The sequence below is a fragment of the Ambystoma mexicanum genome, chromosome 3p (assembly GCF_040938575.1).
Source record: "Ambystoma mexicanum isolate Mex_15411 chromosome 3p, UKY_AmexF1_1, whole genome shotgun sequence".
Taxonomy (NCBI): Eukaryota; Metazoa; Chordata; class Amphibia; order Caudata; family Ambystomatidae; genus Ambystoma; species Ambystoma mexicanum.
In genome coordinates, this window is record NC_090925.1 from 704,711,758 (window position 1) to 704,737,230 (window position 25,473).

Below are 25,473 nucleotides of genomic sequence, written 5' to 3' on the forward strand. Positions count from 1 at the left end.
GCACCCACTGGTTACTTCTGTAGCAAGGACGTGTATTAGTATGCGGTCCTGATTGCCCTTGTGTCTGCACAAGGTTGAGGCATGGAAGGGGCTCCTTTGCTCCATATGCGTAAATTGCGACCCATACTTTCGTAGTCTGGTTGCGTTTCCGGTATTCACACTGTGAGAAACCTGAAGGTGTCTCACTTACTAGTCCTCGGGAATCTGTCATCCAGGAGGTCAGGTGGTCCGGACACGGCCATCGCTATTGGATCCAGTTCCTGGGGATGGACCAGTGCAGGAGGATCACCTGGATGAGGGGTCTTCGGGGAGTGGAAGTGGGACACCGACGGGTGAGATGCGATACCCCCTTCCTTCCTTATAACACCTTTCCCCATCTTACCCCGTAGGATATTTAGAAGCTCTAACTTGCCCCTTTTCCAACACAAACACTTTCTTACACCGTGAAAGAAGACGGACTGACACCAGAGCTGTTTACCGGACATGTCCCAACACAAGGGTCAGGCAGAGTCAGGCAATTGACAATAACTACACACACCTGATGGCCCTTTCCCTTCCCCACAGTGATAAAAGGAAGAGCACGTGAGCACACTTTGAGCAAGGCAAACCACACAAGGAGATGAGACAGCTATTCCAGGATGGCAGGAGGACAAATGTGGCAGGAACCGAAAGGACGACAAGGAGGGTAGTGCCCTTGCCCTTTTCGACCCAGACCTGGGAAGCCTCCATGAAAGGAATCATAAGGCCAGGAACTACAGCTAGCATGTAGTGTCACAGATGTCAACAGTGCATGGGGCCCTCCTACACTGATAACCAATACGGGGAGAGACGCTTTCTACCGTGGTACTGTCCTTGACTCCAGAGACAAGAAATGCCAAGCGGATCCTCACAGCTGGTGAGTCAGAGGGAGAACCAACAGTAAACCGAACTGTGTTGAGCGAAGTTTGTAAACGGCAACATAATATGAATTTAAAGAACGTGTGTGTTACTGAACTTTTAAAGCACCAAGTTAAGACCAGCTACAGAGTGGTCTGGTGCCATGCGGGCGCTCATTCGAAACATTCTGGCTGGTCCCTTTTCGTTGAAACTACTAATACCAGAGGGCCTAGGAGAGCCTGACGAAAGAGGTCAATGTGGTCCTATAAGGGTTGAGTGAAAAGCCCTTGTACAATCAAACGTCTTTAACAGGCTGAGGAAACAAAGTGAACGTTGGTTACTGGGGGCAAATGTGATCCTGACTGAGGGATGCCTGCGAATTAGGTTGACCAGTAACAACCCCGAGAACATTGTGTGAATAGAGCCTGACTGGGGGCTGAGACTCGGACTTAAGTAGGTAAAGAACCTAAGGGGTCTAGTGAACTGAGGCAATTGTGAACCCGACAGAGGTATGCCAAGAGAAAGCTAGGAGAAGGGCCCCCTGCTTTCTGCTAAGTTTTTAAAATTACGAACTGAGGCAAGTGTGATCCTGATGGAGGGATGTCGAAAGAAAGCTAGGCGAAGGGAGCCCCGCTTTTCTTATGGGATGATAGAATCATGAACTGTGTTAGAATGGCTATGTGAACCCGACACAGGGATGCCAAAGGAAAAGCAAAGGTAAGTGAATCCTGCATTTGTGATAAAACAAAGTGAACTGTGTATCTGTTACGATCTCCCCCTTCTGGGAGCTCTGGGATAGATGGGCGCACCGCCATTAGAACGTCCCTTCATGCCTGGTTGCTGTTACATGGGTTGCGGTCTTGTTCCTTTCCAATATGGCCGCTCTCCGTTCTACTTATTTGACCGTCTCCTTCCAACCAGTGCATTGCAACTCTGGTTTGTTTCCCTATGGGTAAGACGCTTGTGCAATCCTTCCTCCTTTGCCTTCCACTCCTGTAATTCCATCAGTGCTTATCCTCCTCCCGTTTTCCTGCTTACCTTGCTCCTGCATGCCTTTGTCAGCTCTGTTGCTCCTTCTTTCCTGGAACTGCCAATGCTGCCCTCTCTGTGTGCCTTCTTCAGACCCCCTTTTGCCTTACTTTGTTGGCAGCGCTCACCTTCCCACTGCCTCTGTGGATTTATCCTGTTAACATCCTGCTCTGGGGAGACCTCTTCTCAATTCCACACTATTGATAACGCTGCAGTCCAAACATCTACAGGGGTTTTTGTTGCTGGAGGCTTTTTCCCTTGCATGGGCTTTTGCCAAAGGTTACACCGTTCTGTCCTTCTGTTTGACATACTCAGGACATAGTATCTGCCTCCTGGAACAGACCCTAGCTCTTCGAGAAGAAGGGCTCCACCCAAAGCAAGAAATCTGACCCTGCAGCTGAGCCATCGGAATCTGACCACACCACATCATCATCAGGTGAGAGTGAGGAAGAAAAAAACACTGTTCTTGAGAATATCTGGGAAATGTGAACCCGGCTGAGGGATGCCTGCAAGTAAGGGTGAAGCATAATAACCCCATAAACATTGTGTTGACAAGAGTGAACCTAGAAGATTGTGAAATTGAGAACTGAGGCAAGTGTAAACCTGGGAGGGGTGCCGAGAGAAAGCTAGGATAACGGAAATCCGCTTTTCTGATGAGATGATAGAATCATAAACTGTGTTAGAATGCTATGTGAACCCGATGGAGGGATGCCAAAGGAAGTGAAGCCCGCATTTGTGATAAAGCAAAGTGAACTGTGTATCTGGCAAACGTGAACCCGACTTTGGGATGTCTGCAAGTTGGGGTGAAGCATAATAACCCTGTGAACATTGTGTTGAAAAGAGTGAACCCGGCTGAGGGATGTACACAGTGAAAGGTTGTTTAAAAAGACATTGAGACTCGTGAAAACTACAGATGAAAATGTTTTGAGTAAAAGGCCATAGTGAACCTGACAGAGGGAGGCCAACATTCAAGAAGGATCGGAGCCTGGTTGAGGGGGATCCAGGGGTGAAGAGTCATCACCCAACGTAAAAGATTACAAAAGGAACTTTTGTTTTGTTATTTTTGACACCTCAGGAGCTCGGAGGCAAGAGACTTTGTATGAATGAGACTTGGCCACCGAAGTTCCTGATATCGCTGAAAAGAGCTGCAAAAAAATGCCGAAAAAGTCCAGTTGCGTATTGTGCTCAGAAGTCCTGCCTTGCCCATGCTAAAAACGTGGGGAAGGGAGACCCCCAGCTATACCTTCCTGACTTATCATTTGAGAACACTTCTTTCTTTTCTGGTGAACATTATCCGACACTATTTTGTAACTTAGCGGTAAGGAATGGCAATAGTTTTTTTTAGTATAGGCCCTTTTTATTTGACAAGACGCCACTAGGACTGCCTTACTATTATTTGATGGTTGTAGCATGCTCCCATCTTAGATTTGGTGTTTTTCTCACCCATTTATACAGTTTAAAAAACATCCTTGAACTGTGATTACTTGTGTCTGTCTTTACTGTGCCACAATGAGTTCCTTACAGCACTCACGCCTTGCATTGGCCCTGAATCTCCAAGAAAATCTAAATCTTTTCCCTGGATCGATAGCGATAGTGGGGGCTGTGTTCTGAGGCGGTCGGGTTGCTAAGCGCATAGAGGTAGCCCCTCTTTCTCCTTTCTGTGCTGGACTAGGCTTCAGACTCACTCGTGGATGGCATGTTGGTGGGCAGGTGATGAATCCACCTTTTGCATTTACGACGGCTCTGCGGTGGTGGACAGTTCTTTTGTCGAGTGTGACGCCTCTCCTTGTGGTATCTTCACTTTGAGAATCTTGGTCTCTCTTCCCTGTGTTGGCGAGAGGGGGCGGGGGACTTATAGCAGTGCTGTTTCTGATCTGACAGGCTTGGTCTGGAGAACTTGGGATTTCTGCACATCACCCGGAAATGGTCTTCAACCCTGCAAGCTGGGCAAACTTGGCCAATAGTCGGACACAACCCTTCAGCTCATAGCCACACAAAAAACATTGTCTTTACTCCGATCTGTTCTTCTGGGATGTGTGTTGACGCCTGACCAGCTTGTTTACGACCTCCTCCTTTATGTTGGGTGCAGCGGAGATGTGCATTTTGCTCACATTGGATATCTGTATATCTAATGCTGAAGTTGTTAGTGTGAGGATTTCAGCCAACGAGTGGGGTGCGTGTAGTCATTTTCTCTTCACGTGCACGGATTCACACCCTACGACTTGATGGCCTCATCGTTGTTATGTAGATAAAATTTGCAGTGCTTTACTTTTGACTTCAGGCATGTGACGAATTTGTCCATGCTCTCACCTAGGAGTTACATTGTGTTGTGGAACACATGTCTCTTGTAGTCTACATTCCTATAAGTTGCAAAATGTTCATTCAGTATTTGTTTTAGGTCCTGATATTTGTATTCGACATCCTCTGGTAATTAAAAAATGATATCCCGTACCTCTGTGCCTGCAGTGACAATGAGTCACTTGGGGTCCAACAGCATTCAGATACTGTTGCCTTGGGGACCAACAGCATCCAGATACGCATCAAATTCCATCATCCATCTGTTCCATCTTGGCCCAAGAATGGTAGTGTCAGTGGTATCAAACGGGAGTGGAGATGGCAGTGAGAATGCATTGCTCCCTTGTGTCGTGGGCGCGGGTGCTGGCGCAGGATCTTGAGAGCTTGTGTCGGATTGGACATGCTGCTGGTGGGAAGATTGCGACAACCCACCCCTTATTAGTCACCTGAGGTGATTTTGAGGGCTCTTCTTTGCCTTTATGGGGTCTGTTCCCCTTTGTGTCATAAAGGCTGATGCCTGGTCGGAATGCCACTAACTCTTTTCCCCTTCTATTTCCTTTCCGATATTGGGCTTGTTTATGTGAATGCAGTGCCTGGGCCTCTTTCAGAGCTTATGCGTGCTCTTCACTTTCAGGGGCTTTCCACGTACCTTCCTGCATGTGTATGCGCTTCTCTTGGTCAGCTGGGCCTGATTCTCTCTGCCGATCTGCTCTTGTGACTCCCATGTGCTGCAGACAGAAATGTTCTTTCTCGTCGGCTGTCGTGGTAGAGGGTCAGTTAAACCGTGTAATCCACTGTTTGTTTCAGTGTGGAGCAGAGCGGACGGGCCGAACGGTCTCTTGCTGGGGCCCTGCCCCTTTTTCTGAGGCGTCTTTCCTGCCTGTCGGCAAGGGACGCGGCCGCCAAAGGGATATGCTGATGCACTAGGGAACGCTCCCGTGAGGTGCCTGAGTGGGAGCTGGGGATCCCACCTTCGTCGGCAGTGTGTGATCTCTGCCGGGGGTCGTGACGTGTGCAGCTTCGCGCCTGAGGGACAAATGACATGACCCGACAGATTGAGTATCTAACATGAACTGTTTAAGTCACGTGCTTCGTGCGCCTACATTGATGCTGGTCATGTGACCAGACCTGGCGAGCCGCAGTGTGTACCCTGGGATCAGGCGATCACGTGCAACGCTCCACAGGCTGCAGTAAGATGGAGGAAAGGGAAGCTAAGAGGGGACAGGTGAGGGCAGGAGGGTCAGAACGTTGTGGGTGTCAATAAGGAAGGAGAGAAAAGTAAGACAGCATAGGAAAGGTGGAAGGGCGAGTTCGGCCAGGAGAAGAAGGAAAAACACTAAACCAAGGGAATCTGCTTGGTAGGAAGCTTACCTAATGGTTGTGGAGCGAGCCTGAGGCATTAGGGCACAGTGGCTGGCAGTATTAGAAATATACAGTTGCTTATGGAGGGGGAACTTGTATTATTTTGCACAGGGGTTCTTTGCCTGCTCATTTTCCTGGAGGGGAATGGGTGGAGCAGAGGAGGCAGGGCTTAGCAAGTATGGAGGAAGGAGAGGCAGGACAGGCATACTTGCCAACCCTACCGATTTAGGCGGTAGGATACCGCTTTTTAAGCAGTCCTACCGCCTACCGATTTTTTGACATCAAATACCGATTTTTTTTTGTAAAAAAAAAAAAAAAAAAAAAAAAAAATTTTTTTTTTTTACATTTTTTTTTTTTGCCCATACCAGCTCGGGGAGTCTTTCAAGGGCTCCCCCGAGCTGGCGTACCGGGAGAATGCCAGGCATGCAGGCTTTTAATGTCAAAGGCACCCACGGCGGTGGGCTAAAAGCGCCCTTCCGCCGCGGGTGCCTTTGGCAAAAGGCGCCATTAGCCCCCCACCACGCCAACTCGGGGAGTCTTTCAAGGACTTCCCCGAGCTGGCGTAGCGGGAGAAGGCGCGGCATGCAGGCTTTTAATGTCAAAGGCACCCACGGCGGTGGGCTAAAAGCGCCCTTCCGCCGCGGGTGCCTTTGGCAAAAGGCGCCATTAGCCCCCCACCACGCCAACTCGGGGAGTCTTTCAAGGACTTCCCCGAGCTGGTGTAGCGGGAGAAGGCGCGGCATGCAGGCTGTTAATGTCAAAGGCACCCACGGCGGTGGGCTAAAAGCGCCCTTCCCCCGCGGGTGCCTTTGGCAAAAGGCGCCATTAGCCCCCCACCACGCCAGCTCGGGGAGTCTTTCAAGGACTTCCCCCGAGCTGGCGTAGCGGGAGAAGGCGCAGCATGCAGGCTTTTAATGTCAAAGGCACCCACGGCGGTGGGCTAAAAGCGCCCCTCCACCGCGGGTGCCTTTTGGTCAAAGGCGCCATTAGCCCCCCACCACGCCAGCTCGGGGGAGTCTTTCAAGGACTTCCCCGAGCTGCCGTAGCGGGAGAAGGCGCAGCATGCAGGCCTTTGATGTAAAAGGCGTCCACTGCGGTGGGCTAAAGGCGCCCCTCCGCCGCGAGTGCCTTTCACAAAAGGCGCCATTAGCCCCCCCACCACGTCAACTCTGGTGAGTCTTTCAAGGGCTCCCCCGAGCTGGCGTGATGGCAGAAGGCGTGGCAGGCGCCTCATTGTCATTGAATGCACCCGCGGCGGCGGGCTCATTCAATGACAATGGGCTGCTGACGCGCCCTATTCCTATCATTACCTCCTCGACTGACTATTTTTGAAACTTTAAGATTCCTACAGATTTTTGGTCACAGAATGTTGGCATGTATGGGACAGGTAGAGTGGGATGTATTGGGGAAGTCATAGCTCTCAACTCACACGCTTTTGGCGGGTGTCACCCGCCTTGTAAAGGGCTGACTCACCCGCCAAACCTCCTGCACGCCCATTCATTCCAATGGGCTTCTCACCCGCCAAAAACAAAATCGGGTGATTTCACCCGCCTCTGCGACACAAATGTTTGAGAGCTATGGGAAGTAGTGTGGAATTGCAGGAGGGGCATTGGGCCATACAAAACTGCAATTATCCATGGATAAGTGCAAACCCTCCATTCATTAATAGTCCAATTTATATGTGAAACAACGCCGCACAATCCCTTCCAAAAAGGGGGGAGCCCGACTCAAAGAGCATGTATTCTAGACAAGGACAGTATGTATATTGAAGTTCATATATTTTATTCATTAGTCAAATATCATGAAAAAGCATTTACAAAAAATCACATGTACCACATTGACATATATATTAAAAAACGAGTATAGAAAAACACATTTCATATCTATAAAAATACATATCATATCAAACCAGTGATCGCATCTCACACACCATTACTCACATCCACTTTCATACTCATTCATACAAACAACCAAACATACTTGTGCAAAGAGACCGCAATTTTTAATAATAATTCTGTTCTGTAAGGAGGCATTGGGAGCATCAGGAGAGGCAGTGAGGGGCAGGACAGAGAAGGAAGTGAAGGCAAGACAGAGACACTGATGGAGGATACAGGACAGATAGAGGGTTGAGGAGGCAGGAAAGTAAGCGAGGGAAGCAGGACAGTTGCCGGGGTAGAGAGGCAGTGGGAGGAAGGGGAGAGGGGCACAGAGAGAAGGCAGGAAAGAAGCACGAGTGGACATTGACTGGGGGAAGGCAATCTAGAGACAGTGAGTAGACAGTATCCGGTCATTGCATCTAAAACAAAGCATCGACAAACCATACCATTGAAAAAAACATTGGGAAAAAAACATTGAATGCATTTTTTTCAATGGTAAATGGTTTAGTTTTGTAAAAATGTGCCTCATTACGATTCAGCCGGTTCGGAAATAACAGTGGCGGTAAACCCGCCACCACCGTTGTTTCCGGACCGGCTGATCTCGAGTTCGGCAGGCGGGAGGTGTCACTCCCGCCAGGTCTGACCTGGCGAGTTTAACACCACCCGCCTGCAGGCGGACGTGGAAACACCAGCACCATTACAGCATGGTGCCGGTGTTTCCACTTCCCCATTCCCATGGAGTCCTATGGAACTCCATGGGAATGGGGATTTACCGAATTCCGCCTCCGGAATTACCGGGTCACGAGGGTTGTAATGCCCCGGTGATTCTGGGAATCACGGAGGCGGAATGGTAATACGAGTCTGGCGGTAACCTGCCGGTTCTACCGGCTTGGTTACTGCCGGACTCGTAATGAGGCCCAATGTGTTTTAAACCATTAAAAAGAGGGGTTTAGGAGGGAACCCTAACATAAAAAAAATGTTTTAAATGCATTTGAGGTTTTTTTTTTTAGATGCTTTGGTGTCAATGGTATGGTTTGTCGATTCTTTGACAGTCGATGCAATCACTAGGAACCGGGTAGACAGAGCAAAGACAGCAGAGTAGCTGGGCAGGTACAGGGGGCATGTCACCATGGGGGGAGGCAATACCCAATACAAAGGCAAGGGCCCAGACGGCATGAAAGGTAGTGGGGCAGAAGCAGTTGGGGTGTCAGCAGGGAGAGGCATGATTTAGGCAGGTGGGGTAGGATAGAGGCACTAGGAAAGCATGACAAAAAGGCAGTGAAGGGGAAGGGCCGAGGTAGTGTGGTGAAGACAGGAGGCAAGGGGGCAGATGAAGGCAGTGGGGGTGGAGGGAGTTTCTTTTCTGGGGGAAATAGACTGTGTGGCCGACACACAGGCACAATGGCCTGGGCTACATTGACCTTGCTGTCATTGAGATGCTAACTCTGCTGGCTTTCAAGAGCACACAGGTCTCTTCCTCAGACATCAAACCTGAGGAAGAGGCCGGCGTGGTCTTGAAAGCTAGCAGACAAAAATAGTGAGTTAGCCTAATAAAGGTATGCTCACACCAAAATCTGGTGTTTTTATAACCTTTTTTCTTTAAAAAATATATAAAATCTAACAAAGTGTTCCAATCTCTAATTGAGAAGCCCTACAGTGGACCGGGGCACCCCCTGAACATGCTGCGTCACCAGGAGTAAGGTTGTTCTCTGCTGCTTGGCCACAGGAACCAATGCGGCTGCATGCTGGACTGCTCAAATACCACATGCCTGCGCTGCTTGGGACACAAGCAGTGGTTTTCCGGTAAGGTAGCAGGTTTAAACAATAGCTAGCTGGGAGTGTCGCTAAAGGACAAGTATATTGCAACTCTACGACTACTTTTTCTGGAGGTCTGCCGCGCAGTTGGCAACCAGAATCCGTCTAGTCCACTTTCGCCTAATTCATTTTTACCAAACTCTTTTTGCAGATGGTAAGTGGGGTTACAATATATATGTGATTGAGGTTAGTAAAGTGGAGTGCTGGGGGTCTCCGCATATTTTTACACAAAAAATACAAAATTTGGCAAAGCGCATTTGGCGAAGACAATTCAGCAACTCGGAAATCATCTGTCTACCTGCATCCATGCATGGAGTGACAGACACCCAGTCTGCTTTCTTGTTCTGTATTTTTTACGAAACAGGGAACTAAAAAGAACATCTCCATAGACTTTAACAGGAAACACACAGAGGAATGCTAAGAGAACGAAGGAGGTCGAGGGGTTCCCTCATTTATGCGAGCTGTAGAGGGGTCTTGTATAGCACTGTTCTGCCATTTCTGTTTGCCTGACTGAGCATGGCTCCACAAGAAAAGTGAGGAGTGGGATATTGTTAGTGGGGTAACGGGAGAGGCATATGCAAAACCGGTCTTGTTCATGGGTGAAGGTCAGGCAAATCCAGGTCCTGTGTACCGGTATGGTTGTATAGGTTTGGCAGATACACTTGGGAATATATTATCTGAAGGGGAGAGACCAAGATCTGAGTGTAAAGGTGCACAACTAATGTGGGGTTTTGAGTAGACAATCCAGGCTGTCACGTTTAATGTACAAGGGTTCACACGCCATTGTCGACAAAGGTATGGCCAACACAGAAAAAGCGAAAAACAAGTATTTTATTTATTTATTTATTTATTTATTTATTTGACATTTGTAGCATGCGCCAAACCCATGGGTATCTGGGCGCTGGAGAGCAGGTAATACACATTGCAGGGGTTACCACAGGCAACAATAGAAAACATAGGTTTGGCATAGATCATATGAAGTATATTTACAGACATAAGATATTTACAGACAAATTGTTCCCGTCGGTGCATAATCAGTAATATGTACATGTGCAATCTTATTCACATAGGTAATTTGCAAATGAGGTTAAGCAGATGTATTTGCAGAAGCATATTGTATAAGGATGATACTGTGAGCATTGAGGCACAGGAGGCTGGCTACACACTGGAGATGAAGAACCAGGGTTTAAGTTTTCTGCGGAATGAAATGTGGGAAGGGTCGGATCGAATGTCTCGAGGTAGGGCAATCCAGCCTTTGGCTGACACAACTGGAAAGCTATGTCACCCAAGCTTTGTTCTTTTGAATTTCGGAACAGAGAGAAGGAAGGCTGAAGCGGAGCGTGTAGGCTTGGTGATTTGGTTCGGAGTAAGCAGTTTGGTAAGATATTTAGGAGCTATGTTAGTGAAGCATTTGTGGGTGATTGCCATTGTTTTGAATTTGATCCGGACCTGAACCTGTACCCAGTGCACTTTGCGTGCGTCCGATTTCAGTATGTACTCAGAAATAAACTATAAGCACACCCCGTGAAACACTTCTCATGGATTCACTCATGCCATAACCCCCTTTCACAGCGCTGTCTGCTCCTGCCAACCGTTTAGATACCTGGGCCTGAGCAGTACAATGAAATGCCCTATGGGCATGCATTTGACTGGCACATGTGTTCACGGGGCATCGCCAGTGCCCCATCCAAAGCAAATTCGCCACTCTGTTTTACATAGTTCCACATTGTATGAACAATGTGTGTTTACATCACCTAACCCCTAACTTCTTTCTATGAACAGCTTGTGGAGTCAACCCCTGTCTGAACGGAGGACACTGCTGGGAAGCAAAGAAAACCCGAGTCTGCAGCTGCCCCGCAAAGTACACAGGCAAATTCTGCGACATAGGTAAGAGGGGATGGCGGTGTAGCGGGGAGGGAGTAATGGGGGGCGGAGGGGAGCCGGGCGAAGAGCGAGGGCTGGGAGGTGAACAGGCAAGCACTGTGACCTAAGGGAGGAAGGAAGTGAGGGAGAGAAGAGAAATGCACCGGTGCAGGGTGAAAGAGGAAAAGAGAGAGCAGAGGATTAGAGAGAGCAGCGGTAGCCAGAGGAAGGATACACAGGTTAGATATGGGACATTGTGAAGTGGCTGTGGGGAGCAAATAGGGAGGATGACAGCGAGACATAATGTGGTGCTATAAAGACACTGACCAATTCCCTTGGACTGGACGCATGTCCCCTAGACCCGGCTGAGTTTGCGGGTGATGGGCCCTTTGGAGTGGCGGGGTTGGGCCTTTCCCATGTGTATTTATTTTATTTGTATAGCTTGCGATCACCTAGTTCATTGAACAGGGACATGAGCAAGACTACAGTCATACCTGCCTAACCTCCGGAATCTTTCCGGAGACTCTGGAATTTTAGGCATTTCTCTGGGTCTCCGGAAAAGACCCTGCAATCTCAGGAATTTTGTCAGTCTTTCCGGGTCCCGTCATATTCTCCACTGGGTGGAGAAGTGGGCGTGACCCGGAAACGTCGGGAAATGTTCGTGCCCACTTTGCCTCAATGCGATCACCGTAATAATGCTGCTGTCAATCCATGTCATTGGATTGAAAGCAGCATTATTTTGGCTGCGGCGCCGCCTTCATTTTGCTTACTAGCATTGAATGAATGATTTTCAGTGCTATAGTAAGCAAAATGAAGGCGGAGAAAATGTTTTTAATGACCGCTACAACAACCGAGTTTACCTTTTTGACAGGTGGCTGGGGCGTGTGGGCGGAGCCATGTGCAAATGGGCAGAGTCTCAAGTGGCTGTGGGTGGGGCATACATCTCAGGAATTTTGATTTCCAAATGTAGGCAGGTATGACTACAGCGCAGCGAAACATGGATGGAAACGGGCACCAGTTTTTCCAGTGTAAAATTAGAAAACATGGTAGTGGACATTACAGACTAATGCTGTGCCATGTACAACGTGATGGAATTGCTCGGTCCGGCGCAGTGACACCACTGGAGTGCGCCAGGCCCCCTTAAAGGATAAGCATGCAATGCATGCAGTGGTGGACTTAACGGTCGGCAGACAGACAAATGGCGAGCGGGCCCCTGTGCCCTGCCCCACCCCTTCCCTTCCCAGTCTCTCTCTGAGACACACGTTGCAGTCAGACCCGAAATTCAGCAGATGGTCACAGCGCACTGTAATGTAGGCAATTAATCTATTAATGGGCTTTAAACGCCTGCCGCTCGGTGCACAATGGCCACTATTACTCTGTGTTAATCACTTCACAATTGTCCACTGCAGCTCGGTCCAGGGTGCTCTGACTGGGCACTTTACTTCTCGCCGTATCCCCTCTCCAGAAATGCACGCTCCTGTGCTTTAGCAAGTGTTTAATGTATTATAGTTAAGAAATAATGCAGATTTAAGCAGACCTGAATTCTGCTTGTTGTAATATTAGTGCAGGGCTGGATGTCTGCGCTCGGGCCTTAAAAATCACAACTTAAATAAAATGAATCATGTGTCCCTAAAGTTAATCTTTGCGCAACTCCGCCCACTTTGGGGCCCCGCCTCCAGGACCCACCCACTGGGGGCCCTCTGTAATTTTTGCCCACGGGTCCCTTTGCCTTAAATCTGCCACTGAGCGCATGCCGCTGGGGCTTTTTCGTTCCTAGATTGCCACCATTATGCTGGCACGTGAAAGCAGGCGTTGTAGTCACAGAACACGTTTGCCCAAAAATGTGACCCTGTAATATAATAATACTAGGCTGTTTACAGCCTTTTAATTCCAAATAACCTATCTGCCGTTTTTATTCTCTAAATGCAGAATTCCTCAGTTTCTCCATGGAGGTCTGTTAACCGGGGTAGAGCAACATTAAGGCGTACAAGCAAGGAGTAAGATGTCTATGCTTTATACACTCTAGCAAGGCCATGTAAAACAAATATAATCCTAACGTAAATAGCGTGCATGCGACCACAAACGTTAGCACTTAGCTCTGGTGCCCCCTGCATGCAAATTTAAATATCGACAAGGTGGCGTGCACAGCGAAAGAGTAAGAACTGAGGTGAACTCACTTTTACCCTCTCACGTGGAAATGTAAACACTGCTTGCAGGTATGCTTTGCAGGCCGTGTTTACTTCTGGATTGAGCAGGTGCATAACCGAGGGGGGCTCATGTTGGACTGAGCCGCAAAGTGAGTGCATGGCGTAAAAGCCTTAAAACCTTGCATTCACGCCACGGCTCATTTTCAATCATTTGTATGGCGAGAGGAGGTGTGGAATGCAACTTCCATTGCCGAAGCAGCTTTTCCTCTCAGCCAAATAAATGCTCCATCATCCGTGTCGTCATGGATTAAGACGCTGCCGCAAATGCTTCAGATCCCTATGGGGTCCGCCTGCTTTATGCACCAGCCAAAAGCAGGCAGACCTAATTTAGATTTAACTGAGCATGTTGTCTTGTAACAGCGCCACAATGCCTTCGGGCTGCTCTGCACTTTATTCAATGTTAATAAATAAATAAATAACAGGGATCCATTGTACACACGGCCAGCTATGCGAACATGGTAAGGAGCATGTACAATTGCAATTAAACCCTCTCCGACATGCTTGCATGATGGTGAATGTTAAATTATATTAGCAAACACTACTTAGTTCACAAATGAAAATTAAAACGCCTCTCTGACAAGCGTTGAATTGTAATTGTGAGCGCTGCTTGTCGCGCCGAGCATGGTAAGCGGTGCTCACAATGAAAAGTAAGCTGCCTGGCATGCCTGGCAGTGTTTACTCACTTTGCACTGCAGAGTGCAAATGTGAAGGGAAAAAGGCACCATAAACGCTTGTACGCTGCCTTTTGCACTTTACATTTGCACCCTCAGTGCAAATTATGAAAATGTAGTGGTCCGGGGCCCACCTACATTAAAGTATTAACATAACCGCTCCCCATCGCCAAATTACATTTTCTTGTAAAATGAGCACCACGCTAATGTCATAGGAATCAATAGCATTTAAAGGAGGAGTAGGGACATGAAACAATTTAGCATTTCTGCTGTTTATTCCTCCTCCTTCAAATACTTCCTCGCTTTACGCAGGCGTGTGATTATTATACAGGCGTAAAACAAATTGAGTCCAATGGAATCATTGAGCACCTGCAAAACATGGCATTGTCAACAGTGTCAGACTGGGCCATAAAATTGTCTCGGTAACCAATGAAAAAGTGTCCCACAGTTGCAAATGGCTATTCATTTCTTTTGTGACGCTGTTTGAATATTACCCAAGGTTTCGTTTTTTGATAAAGTGTGATGCAAATTGGCCATTTTAAAGAATATTCAGCAACACTGGTTAAAACTGCTAGCCGCAGAGTGAATTAACTCATCATACTGGCCCAAATTGACCAAGAAAGTGGCCCACTTTGACCAAAAAAACTGGTCCACACCAGCATTTTGCGTTTCTGGCTCGGCCCTGGGCCCATTTCTAGTCCGAGCCTAATTGCCATTGCCGTCTGCATAGCATAACTTGCAGGCAGCTTTTATGCTTTTTTACCAAACAGAGTTAAATGAAAGAGTAAAACGCGATTTTGCCTGTGTTTTTCTCTTTTGATTTCCACTCAGTTTTGTAAAAGTGGAACATTACATGAAGGGGACCCAATGGCATGTAAGCGCTGACTTTTGTGGTCCCCTGCACGCAATTGCCACTTTTAACAAAATGACCCGCATGTGTGTATGTGTATCTGTCTGTAGTAGAGGGTAGCGGAGCAGCCCAGATGGTACACCCTCCTGACCCCATCCAGAATGCTCCCACTCTGTCAAGAGGGCAGACAAGAGAAGAAAGGAAAGGGATTGAGAAGCGGCTGTAGAATGATGGGAAGCCCTGAGCAAGAGCATGGGCAGCTAGAGGTGGTACATTCCGTGACCCGGGGAAGAGGACAGGGTCACATTAGCAGCAGACCAATAGGAAGAGGAAGAAGATATTATTAAAGGCGTAGGGTCCTTCATCATTTTTTCCAACAAATAACATTGAAGTAATCACCGGTAGCAACTTGTAGAATATTTATTTATTTATTTGTACATTTGTAAAGCGCGCAAAGCACAAAGGCAACTAGATGCCGGAACTTAATTTCTGACACTTACATAGAGGATATATTAACATAGTAAAACACAGGTCAATTACACATACAAGGGAATACATTCAGAGATTGGCTACAGTTGCATAAGGTATACTTGGTGATTGTCGTAGAGGCAGAGAGATTGTTACAGTGACTGTAGTGTAAGGTCTGATTAATAGATGACATTTCGATATGTACATTAGCCCCCAAAATAAAACCTCATATTGATTCCCGTAGGGAGCCATTTTAGAAATATCACTGGCCTCACTTAGTAAATGTTGCAGAATGTCAGAACATTACACAAACAGATTGCTGACTGGAAGCCCGAAGCTACATCCTGCCTGACAGCAAAAACATGCCCACATTGTATCACTTCACTAATGAGAGAGAGAAAAGTGTGTGAACAAGTTGGATGTGCACAGTTGTTTGGGTGTTTGCACAGGTGTCTGCCACATGGATGTGTATGTGCATGCAGAGTTGTGCTAGCATGCAGATGCATGCATGTGGGCCTGTGTACATGCAGAGGTGCATGTGCATTGGTGTGTGGCGTGCATGTGTTCAGATGTGTGCGTGAGCACAGACATGTATTTGTATTTTGTGCTCATTAAAAGTTAGGATGTCATGTTGAACAGAAATACATAGGAAACTTTACAGAAGGCAGATGTGGTCCATGGGTTTGGTGTCCTTACAAGTTGTATTGAAAGAATGAATGAACTATACCCGGTGGTGAGTATGTTGGGCAGTATTTACATTGTTACCATCACCAGTGGGTGATCGCTGCATCTCTTAGTTAAAGGGGGTTGGCGCCACCTTTAAAGAAGCAAAGGTGTGGTGCCGATCCCCACCAGGCACCCCTTTAGCTAAGAGATGCCTGGCGGGGGTCACCCGCCGCCCATTGGGTCACGCCCCCTTGCAGGCCACACGCCCTAAGGGCCCTGGCTTGATTTATGGCGCTACTTAAAGCACTGCTTGCTACGCACAAAGGCACTTGCTGAAGGCATATGTGTTTCATACACTATGCAGCTGAACTTTCGCTTATGCAACTACGTGTGCGCTAACGCTTTCCCACTGGTCTCTGCTGGTTTGTGCCAATGCTGGCTGCTGGACTTTACTGGCCGCTCTTGCCACACTCTCTACAACTTGCCTTTCATATTGTGAGTAGCACATGTTACCCCATTGAATAGGAATTCTGTGCTCAATGTGTATGTGTGGCTACAAGTTCAGTGGTGCAGTAAAAAAGTGGCGGTAATTCTGTTAGCACCTTTTTTTGGGCAGTAACGGAAACACTGCAATTTTTACTGCATGTCCGAATTCCGAGTTTGATCTTAAACTGGAGGATTTATATCCAGCAACATGCTCGAGGCACATCCTCCACTGTAAGGCCTAAAATTGCAGGAATTGCAGCAGCAGAATTGCTGCTCGTGGTACCACAGGAGTATGAGTGGTAAGACTCCATTGCGATTTTGGTAGAATTATTGGTTGTGGTAATTCGGCCAAAATCCACTGTAGTCCTAGCGCTCATAATCCTGTGGTAAATCCACAGGAGCGAGTGGCACTAACTGTAATAATTTTGGTGGTAATTAAGCAGTTTTACCACCAAAATACTGCACACCCATAATTAGACCCTTTGTATTTGAATGACAGTACTACAGTTATATTTTCTTGTTTGCCAAGAAAGCGCCATAACCATCCATAACCTCATGCTAATCTTATTTCCAATGCTCCTCCCCCAACCCATCCAAAACCTTATCCTGCCTGGTGGTGCCCTGCTATAGTTCATCCCAGGTATCCGTGTCAACCAAGTGGGAGGGACATGTCATACACCTTTTGTGGTTATGCGGGGGCTCGATTACCACACTCACTAACTCACATTCCTGCACAATGCCCAGAGGGGGTGAGGGAGGAAGTGTTGAAGTTTCATGGGATGGGGAATGAACAGTGAGAGGCACAGGAGGCCTCTCAGGCGTTCACAGGTGTCCCTGAAGCCCAGTCAGGAAAGCATGGGGAGGAGCAAGGGATGGCCCACGGTGTCAAAGGTTGCTGAGAGGTTAAATAAGATGAAGATGGAGGAGAGGTGAGCATAGGGAGCAGTGGTTTTGAAGTTAGAGATATGTGAGATAATGGTCTTTGAAATGTTTGGGTTGGAAACCAGATTGGAGTGGGTCAGCGTGTAAGTGTACCTACAGGAATTAGACTACACAGTTAAGGAGCTGAAGGATTTTTGAGTTGTGTGGTATGATATGATATGATATGGCATTTATAAAGCGCCTATACACAAGTCTTTCAAGGCGCGACATGGTCAGAGAGAGACATGCCTGTTGAATGAGGCTTCTTGGGAACAGCAGTGCTTTTTGTTTAGTATGGATACGATAGTGGCTGTTTTCTATCATGCTGGGAAGATACCAGTTGAGAGATAGAGGGAGGTTCAAGAGGAAGGAAAGGTGTGCAGTGACAGGAGACAGTTCCTTGACATTTTGTGATGTAAAGGGATCTAAGGGAGCGCAGGATGGTTTGCCAGAGGAGAGGATGTGTAACAGTTTGGTAGAAGAGCTGGAGAGAAGTGAGATAGTGAGGAAGGGGTGTTTTAGAAGGAGGGGAGGCTCGGTGATAGGAGGGTGTACACAATGATCCGTATTTTAGTGATTTCAGAGGAGACAAAGGAGGCAAGGTCATCAACAGTATGAAAGGAGGACCCTGTGTGGTTATTGGGTTGGGGGAGCCTCCTTGGAAGCACATGGAAGGTTTGTGAGTGTGTGAGCAGAGAGTGGACATGACTTTTGTGTAGCATGACGATTTAGCAGAGTAGTAGTAAGGGTAGTGAGGCTAATGTGATGAAATTGATGATGCCATCACTCCTTTCCCTGAGATAGCCTCTTTCCATGTGGCTAAGGGATGGCAGCCGCTACCTGATCCTGACCCCGGGGGCTGCTGTGCGAGGGAGGGCCACATGGGGGAGGCAACAGTCGGGGGGAAACAGTCGTCATCAGGGGAGTTGCTAGGTCAGGAAAAGACCCGGGGCTAAGCTGATGTCGGAACTGTTGGGACTGGGGGCTAGCTAGGCTTTTGGCTGTAGCTCCTGAGATTCTATCCGGGGCTACAACCAAAAGATCAGGGGCTATAGCCCCCTTAGCCCCCCCTAGCAACGCCCCTGGTCGTCAACAGATGAGACATGGTATCCCCTTTTCCTTTTAGGGATACCCCCTCCATTCCTCATGCCTTGATGTCATATTGTGGTAGCCCACTCCAACAACCTACAAAAATTGCTGATGGCATTCTTCAATATCCTGAAATGGAATGACAAAAACGAAATATCAACCCCATGTATATGAATCCTTTGGAAATACTGGGAGAAGGAAGAATGAAGCTATGAAGATCACTACACCACGGAGGTCCACACTACAAAGGAGACACGTAATGCCAGGATATTTAAATTCCCCACAGCTGATGCAGGAAAGCGAGATACTGGACACAAGCAAGCAGCTCGCGTCAGAAGATGCTCAAGGAGAAGCTGGTGGTTGGCGAAGTCTGATGAAGGGAGAGGAGGAGGCAAACCGCTACACAGCGCTAAGGGGTTGCCCCTAAGGGGTTGCCATCATTCTCGAAAGGAAGGAATGGAAGAGCTGCTGCTCTGCCATGGCAGGCATGACCGCAAGAGGCTGCCCTTCAACCTCAGTGACCAGACAGAGAGCAGTGAACAGGCTGAGCCTTCTCTCGATCGACCGGCGAACTGCTGCATTCATGGTATAGCACGAGGAAGAGCGAAGCAGCCAAACACGACCATTGCACCCAGGTGGGGAAGGTGGAACACCGGGGCGCACCAGAGGTATTGCCACACACCGGGGAAAGAGCTACAAGGCTGCTTGGGAAGGGCGAGAAGCCCTGGAAGAGAGAGACTGTTGCAAGAGGGGTGTCCGACCTGCATGGGAAAAAGGTTGTGGCCTGTGAAACCGTGCAAGTCTGCGACTCGCATCCATACTGAGAGAAAGTTGTGTTATCTGAGAAAGCCCTGGGAGGAGAGTATACAAGGCAAAGCCAAGTGTGTAAAGAGAATACTAAGAACCATGCCCTTGGATTGTGAATGTGGTGAACTGTCTAAGAAAGTTCTGGCAGTAGAGTATACCAGGCAAAGTAAAGTCTGCAAAGTAAATTGCAAATACCAATAGAGGGAGTTGTTCTCTTAGCCTATAAAGAACTTGCTTATTGTTGTTGAAATACTGTTTGTTGTGAGAGAAATCTGGGGAACTGTGAATACTATCCATTTGGAACCTTTTTGTTGGAGTTATCCTTCTCTTTTGGAACTTTGAACATTTGTGCACTTTCAAGGCCAAACCAATACCATTCACCCCTTAGAGTTACTTTTAGAATGTGAGGGCTCGGTTAGAGTTTCGAACACAGGAATTTTGCTTTGGACATCTTGATGCAGGACAGACCCTTCATTTTTGGTTGAAGTGGGGAAATATCTCCTAGAGCAGGGACAGTGAGGCATCTTCCAATCCCTTCAATTTTGAATAATTTTGAGTTATCATTGGATATATAAATTTAAAAAATGTTGGAACTTGTATTGCGTGAAATGAAATGAAAAGTTTAAATATTTTGCATATGTAATGTAATGTAGCATCTGATGATTTGTGTGTTTTAATGATTTAATATGATTTGAACTGAATTGAGTTGTAATGTAATCAAGTTTAAACAATGTTTTTAGTGTTTTGTCTTTGCAAAGGTTTGTATTTAACCAAATGCAAATAAATAATAAAGAATAAAAGTTTATAGCAATCACTATGAGTCCTCTGTGTCCACGTCTCATTCCTGGTTCAGCACAGAAAGAAAGGAGTCTTTGTAAGCTATGATGACAGTGGAGGAGTAATCTTAGCGTTAGCACCATAGGTAGAGGCGCACAGTTGACTTTAGCATTTGGATGGTAGGAGCTATCCAAGGTTGGAGGCATGGTTGGGAGAGATTGAAGGAGCAGGCCCAATAGTGGCTGTTTAATGGGGTGTCCAGAACTGTGTTGAATTCCAAAAAGGCAAGCTCAATAAAGTGGGCAAGTGGAGGAGAGGGAGCTTGGAGGGAGACTTTGACTTGACTGAGGCAGGGAACCACTGAGTCAGGTGTGCATTTTCTTTTGATGATAGATGAGCCTGGATTGGGTGTGAGGGGACGAGAATTGTGAAGTGGGTGAGAGAGTGGTCAGAGGGCAAAGGGTTGATTCAGAGCAATCAAGAGTGGAGGAAAGAAATATAAGATCTAAGATGTTATTGTTGGTCTGGGTAGGGAATTTGTGGATGTTGTTCAGTGTGGTGTGTGGTTCTGATCAGGATGATCTGGGAGTAGCTGGTGGGCCTGTGTCATTTTGGAGAGAATGACACAGCAGGGACCTTGGTAGGGAGTGTGTAAATCCGCAGATCAAGATTAGTGAAGAAGAGGTTGAGAGTGCTGGCTGGGCGGGATATAAGGAGTATAGGAAGACAGGTGGGAGCCAGAAGGTGGACAGGGAAGTATTCAAATGAGTAAGGAGTAATGTCAGGGCATACGGGGTGCTGTTGCAAATCATTAGGCCAATACCACTCCCTTTATTAGTGACTTAGGGGAAGGGATAGCAGATGGCAAAATCAGTGTGAAGTGCAGCCGGAGAGTCAGTGTCTTGGGGGGGCCATCCACAATTCAGAGCTGCCCATCACCAATGGATTTGGGTGACGGGACCCAAAGTGCTCAGTGATGGAGGATGTTTTACTGCAGAGGGGCTGGTCATTCCAGGGGTTCTGAGTGCAGTCACTGGAGATGAAAAGGGAGAAAACATTGGAGGGGGTTAGGATAGATGATGTGAGAGTGTGCAGTGCGTGAGGGAGAGGAGTGGCTGAGGTGCCCTTTAGAGGGAGAGTGAAGAATAGGGATATGGAGAGGGAGTGCACAGAGGTGTGTGAACATGTGTACACACACACACAAACATGCACACAAACACACACCTCTTTGCACATACCACGTGCACATGCGTGCATCTTCCTGAGTGCTCAAACACCACGCATGCACAAATCCACACATTCCGCCACATGCCCCTGCACACCTATATGAGCACACTGTGACAAGGTCACACAAGAGAGGATGGCTCAGGGATAGGCTTTTGGGTACTCTGAGAGCTGGGGTCTGCCATCTGCCCATATGCGGGTCCCGTGGTTGTTATATGGGAGATCCCCAGGGCCTTCACCCACCCCTAGCCTTGTTTGTTATGGTGGCCATGAATCCCTGAGATACCAAGCATGGCTAGTAAAATCTAATGTAATAGACAGTAAGGGACACACCATACACACATTCAGAAGTGAAGTGATACTGCTCACCCCACCTTGAGGTCAGATATCCTATAGTTAAGGAGAAGAAAAAGGAGACAGGGAGAGGTGCGATCTTCCCCTGCCTCAGTTCTAAATATCCCTAGGGAGTGCTGCTGTGCTGCCTGTCCAAAAGTGGAATGAGAAAGAATCCTCTGATAGTGTGACCGCGGGAGGCAACGTGTTACCTTATCGTCTTGTGCACATAGTCACCTCACTTCATACCTGCCTCTGGCCCACATCTGATAATAAAAAATAAAAAAAATGTGTGGGTCCCAGAACAAAATCTTTGGCAAAATATCTAACTTTATTGGCCGATAGTCTGGGTTCCCAAGCCTTAAAAACACACAATGTTACAAATTGTGAAGACCAACTTAATCAACATCTGAGAGAATGATTCATTTGTCTCCCAGAGATCCAAGTAAACTGTAGTTAGTAGCAATTAACAAAGTGCTGTCACTGCAGCTGAGTCGTCGACCGGTTTCAGTGGTAAATAATCACTTATGATATGAAATGATGTGGCATTTCTAACGCAAATGTACCCACTTTCTTCAGGACGGTCTTCTTACTGTAAGTGTGGTATACTCACAGTCGCTTCTTGCTGAGCCCAAAAACATCACTTCTTAGCACGTATTAATTGTTTTTCAAATAGTTATTTATCTTGATCCATGACTCATAATTTCACATGCTTGACCAGCTCCAAAACTGCCAGTTAGTCCACCCGTCACAGCACAGGTTAGTATAGATTCAATACCTGGGATGACCCTCTGTGCCCACTCAAATATGGCTGCGAAACGCTTCTTTTTCGTCGCCGTCTGCTCGTAACGGCGAAACCCACCGCTTCCTGTACAGCACTCGTATCCTCTCTCAGCGCGGTCACCTAATGGCCCATTTGGACATCTGACCACTTCACTTCTGAATGTGTGTATGGTGTGCTGCTAGGGTGGCCAACTGTCCCGGAATTCGCGGGATTGTCTCGCAATTAGGGACTCCGTCCCGCCGTTTGCAGAGTGGCTGTGCAGGACGCAGGTTCTCCCGACTTTCGTCAGGACAACCTGCCTCCAGCACAGCCACTATGCAAACTGAAGTGGCCATGGACACAGCATGGCGCTACCGCCTGCTGCTTTCTTTCCCCAGGCGGCTCTGCAGCCGTAGCTCCTTTTGAGCCTGCAGGTCGAGCTGTAACGCTCGACATCTGGCTTAATTGAAATGCTAATGTTCGTCACCATCACCTCCCAAGGACAAACCATTTGCATTTCAATTAAGCCAGGTGTTAAGAGCCATTAAACAAATTAAATTTAAAAGGGGCGGGTCAAACGTGAATGACGTTGTGACGTCATCACCGCCTTGTGGGCAAGTGTCAGTTGGCCACCCTATGTGCTGCGCAAATTTGTAATTAAGTATTTTGCCCAGTTCGTATTGTGTTGAATATAGTGAGCTGGGGCATACCATGTTCAACATGTCTTAGGCCCAACATTGAGTATATTTTAGATAGTAAGGGAACCTCTTTGGGACTGGAAGAAACTCACGCAAACGCCCGTAGTCGTGGGCTCTGCAGGTGAAACATGCAATTAATGGAATTCGACATGAGACAGTGTCAAACTTTGTGAATGGTGTGGCCAGAATAGATTCACCTGGAAAAGGTTTAGTTGGCACTCATTCTGACAGTCGGGAAGCCAGTTACCAAGTAATAAAACAGCTGCCACACGAGCCTCCGTCTTATGATCCCAGTTATACGAACATGAAGCAGGACTTGCAGAGGAGAGGTACTGGGGTTCGGAGACTGTTCTAGATCACGCAAGAGGCGAGCAGGTGGAGAGAAGAGAGGGTGAGGCGAGAGGTTGGAGCAGAGCATGGAAGAGAGAGCGGGCAGAGGAGATGAGAAGGGGGGTGGAAGGAGAGAGTGAAGTACAGAGCGCGAAAGAGTAGAGAGAAAGAGGATGAGGTGAAGCATTAGGGAAGGGAGACTTATCAAAGTAGAAGAAAGGAGGAGGTGAAGTACAGCAGGGAAAAAGCAGAGAAGCTGAAACAACTAAAGGGAGGAAAAAGATCGAAAGGGAGGGAGCAACCTATCTTGGGAGGAAAGGGAAAGGCAGAGGAGGAGAAGACAGCTTTTGAGAAAGGAAGGGCAGCAAATGAGGAACATGGAGGAAGGAAAGAAAGATCGACATCCATGAGGCGAGGCAGGGGAGAGAAGGGAAGGAGGGGGGGGGAGAAGGTGACGCATAAGGGTAAAGGCAAATAGAGAAACGTTCAGAGATCTAGGAGGAGGAGAGGGGAGCGAGCAAGTTCTGGAAGCCAGAGAGAAACAATGGCATCCTTAGGATGTGACAGGAAGGTGCGCCTGAAATGATTACTAAGGCGCCAGATTGAGGGTTAGAGATGAGAAACCTGAGGAGAGAACGCCGAGCCCAAGCTGAGAGAGTAGTCCACCAAGAGTAAACTGGAGGGGAAAGCTGAGAGTACCGCGGAGTCCAACTCCCTGTGCTGTGCTCGACGCCTCACCTCCCTCAGAAGACCTCATATTTCTGGGTGGGGGATTCCAGGAAGAGCAGTGCTTAAAACTCATGATTTCGGGAGCAGACAAAAAAAGACATTGACCCCAGAAAAAAGTGTTTGGGCACTGTAAAATCCCAGAGACTGTGAGTAATTTTTTGGACCAAACACATGACGTGGTTCTGAATGGCGGAAAAATGGGAAGGACTCATGGACAAGGTCCCAAAGGACATGTAGGACCAGGGTAGATGCACCAGTGCTTTTTTGTGCAGTCTCTAACCCCATCACCTAGTGTTCAGTCAAACCTAGTCCACTTTGTGACGAAAATAAAGGAGGAAGTTCACTTAGAATTATTTTAGAATTATCTGCTGATCCTTCCGCCATGACAGCGCGCAAATACGCGCACAGCCACAAACACATACACACATTCTAAAACCTGTGGTAAGCATGCACACACATGCTGACCCTCCTCAGCACCTGCACATATGCACACACACCTATATAATATTAAATAGTTTGCTGTTTAGGCCAATGATACTATGTGGTCCTGTGTTTCCTTTCAGAAAAGATATAGCCTGAGCTGAACAATGTTAGGTTTCCAGTCATCAATCTATTCCTGTTTCTTAGTAACATTTGCTGAGCAGTTGCAAATATTCATTTTAAACTGGCTCCCCAGAGCTCTCGACAGAAGCACCTTTGCAGGCCCATTTTAGGGACTGCATGTAGTTCATTGCTGTTCTCTAAGGTGCCAATGATAGTTACTTCAATGATTGAAAAAAGCAATGACGTATGACACTATCACTTAAGTCGAGCCACTGTTGCTTTGCACGTTCACTCTGGCCCTGCCACTAAGAAAGCCAGTCTAAGGTGGCGAGGCTGAATACAGTGTCTTATGGACCCATCTTCGTTGCGCCATCTTGATGTAGCATTTGTCACGCTCCTTGAAGATGCCTGAAGTGGTTAAATAAATAAATACATAAGGGCCTCATTACGACTTATGCGGAATGGGTTAACGGGCTCCGCTAATGGAGGCGGACCCGTTAAACCCATTCCACAAAATTCCGAGGTCCCCTCGCGGGACCCGGTAAGGACGCCTGGTAAAAACCAGGCGTCCTTACCGGGTCCCGCGAGGGGACCAGGGAGCTAACAACGGGCCGGTCGGAATTGGCCCGTTGTTAGCTCCTGCTCCCATTCCCATTTGAGCCATATGGGAGCTCAAATAGGAATGGGGAAGGTCCGGGCCCAGGTTCCCACTAGGCTAATAGCGCCATGGCTACCTCCAAAGTCGTAATGAGGCCATAGGGATTGATGACAGTAGGCCTCATTACGAGTGTGCC

General features: G+C 47.7%; 1 protein-coding gene across 1 annotated transcript in view; it reads left to right on the forward strand.

Annotated features, from left to right (window-relative positions):
* Nucleotides 1–25,473, forward strand: part of F12 (coagulation factor XII) — a 379,673-nt gene that overhangs the window by 227,733 nt on the left and 126,467 nt on the right. Inside the window, exon 7 of the mRNA XM_069651529.1 lies at nucleotides 11,037–11,141. Within this exon, the coding sequence (XP_069507630.1) occupies nucleotides 11,037–11,141 (105 nt within the window). The remainder of the gene's footprint in view (nucleotides 1–11,036; nucleotides 11,142–25,473) is intronic.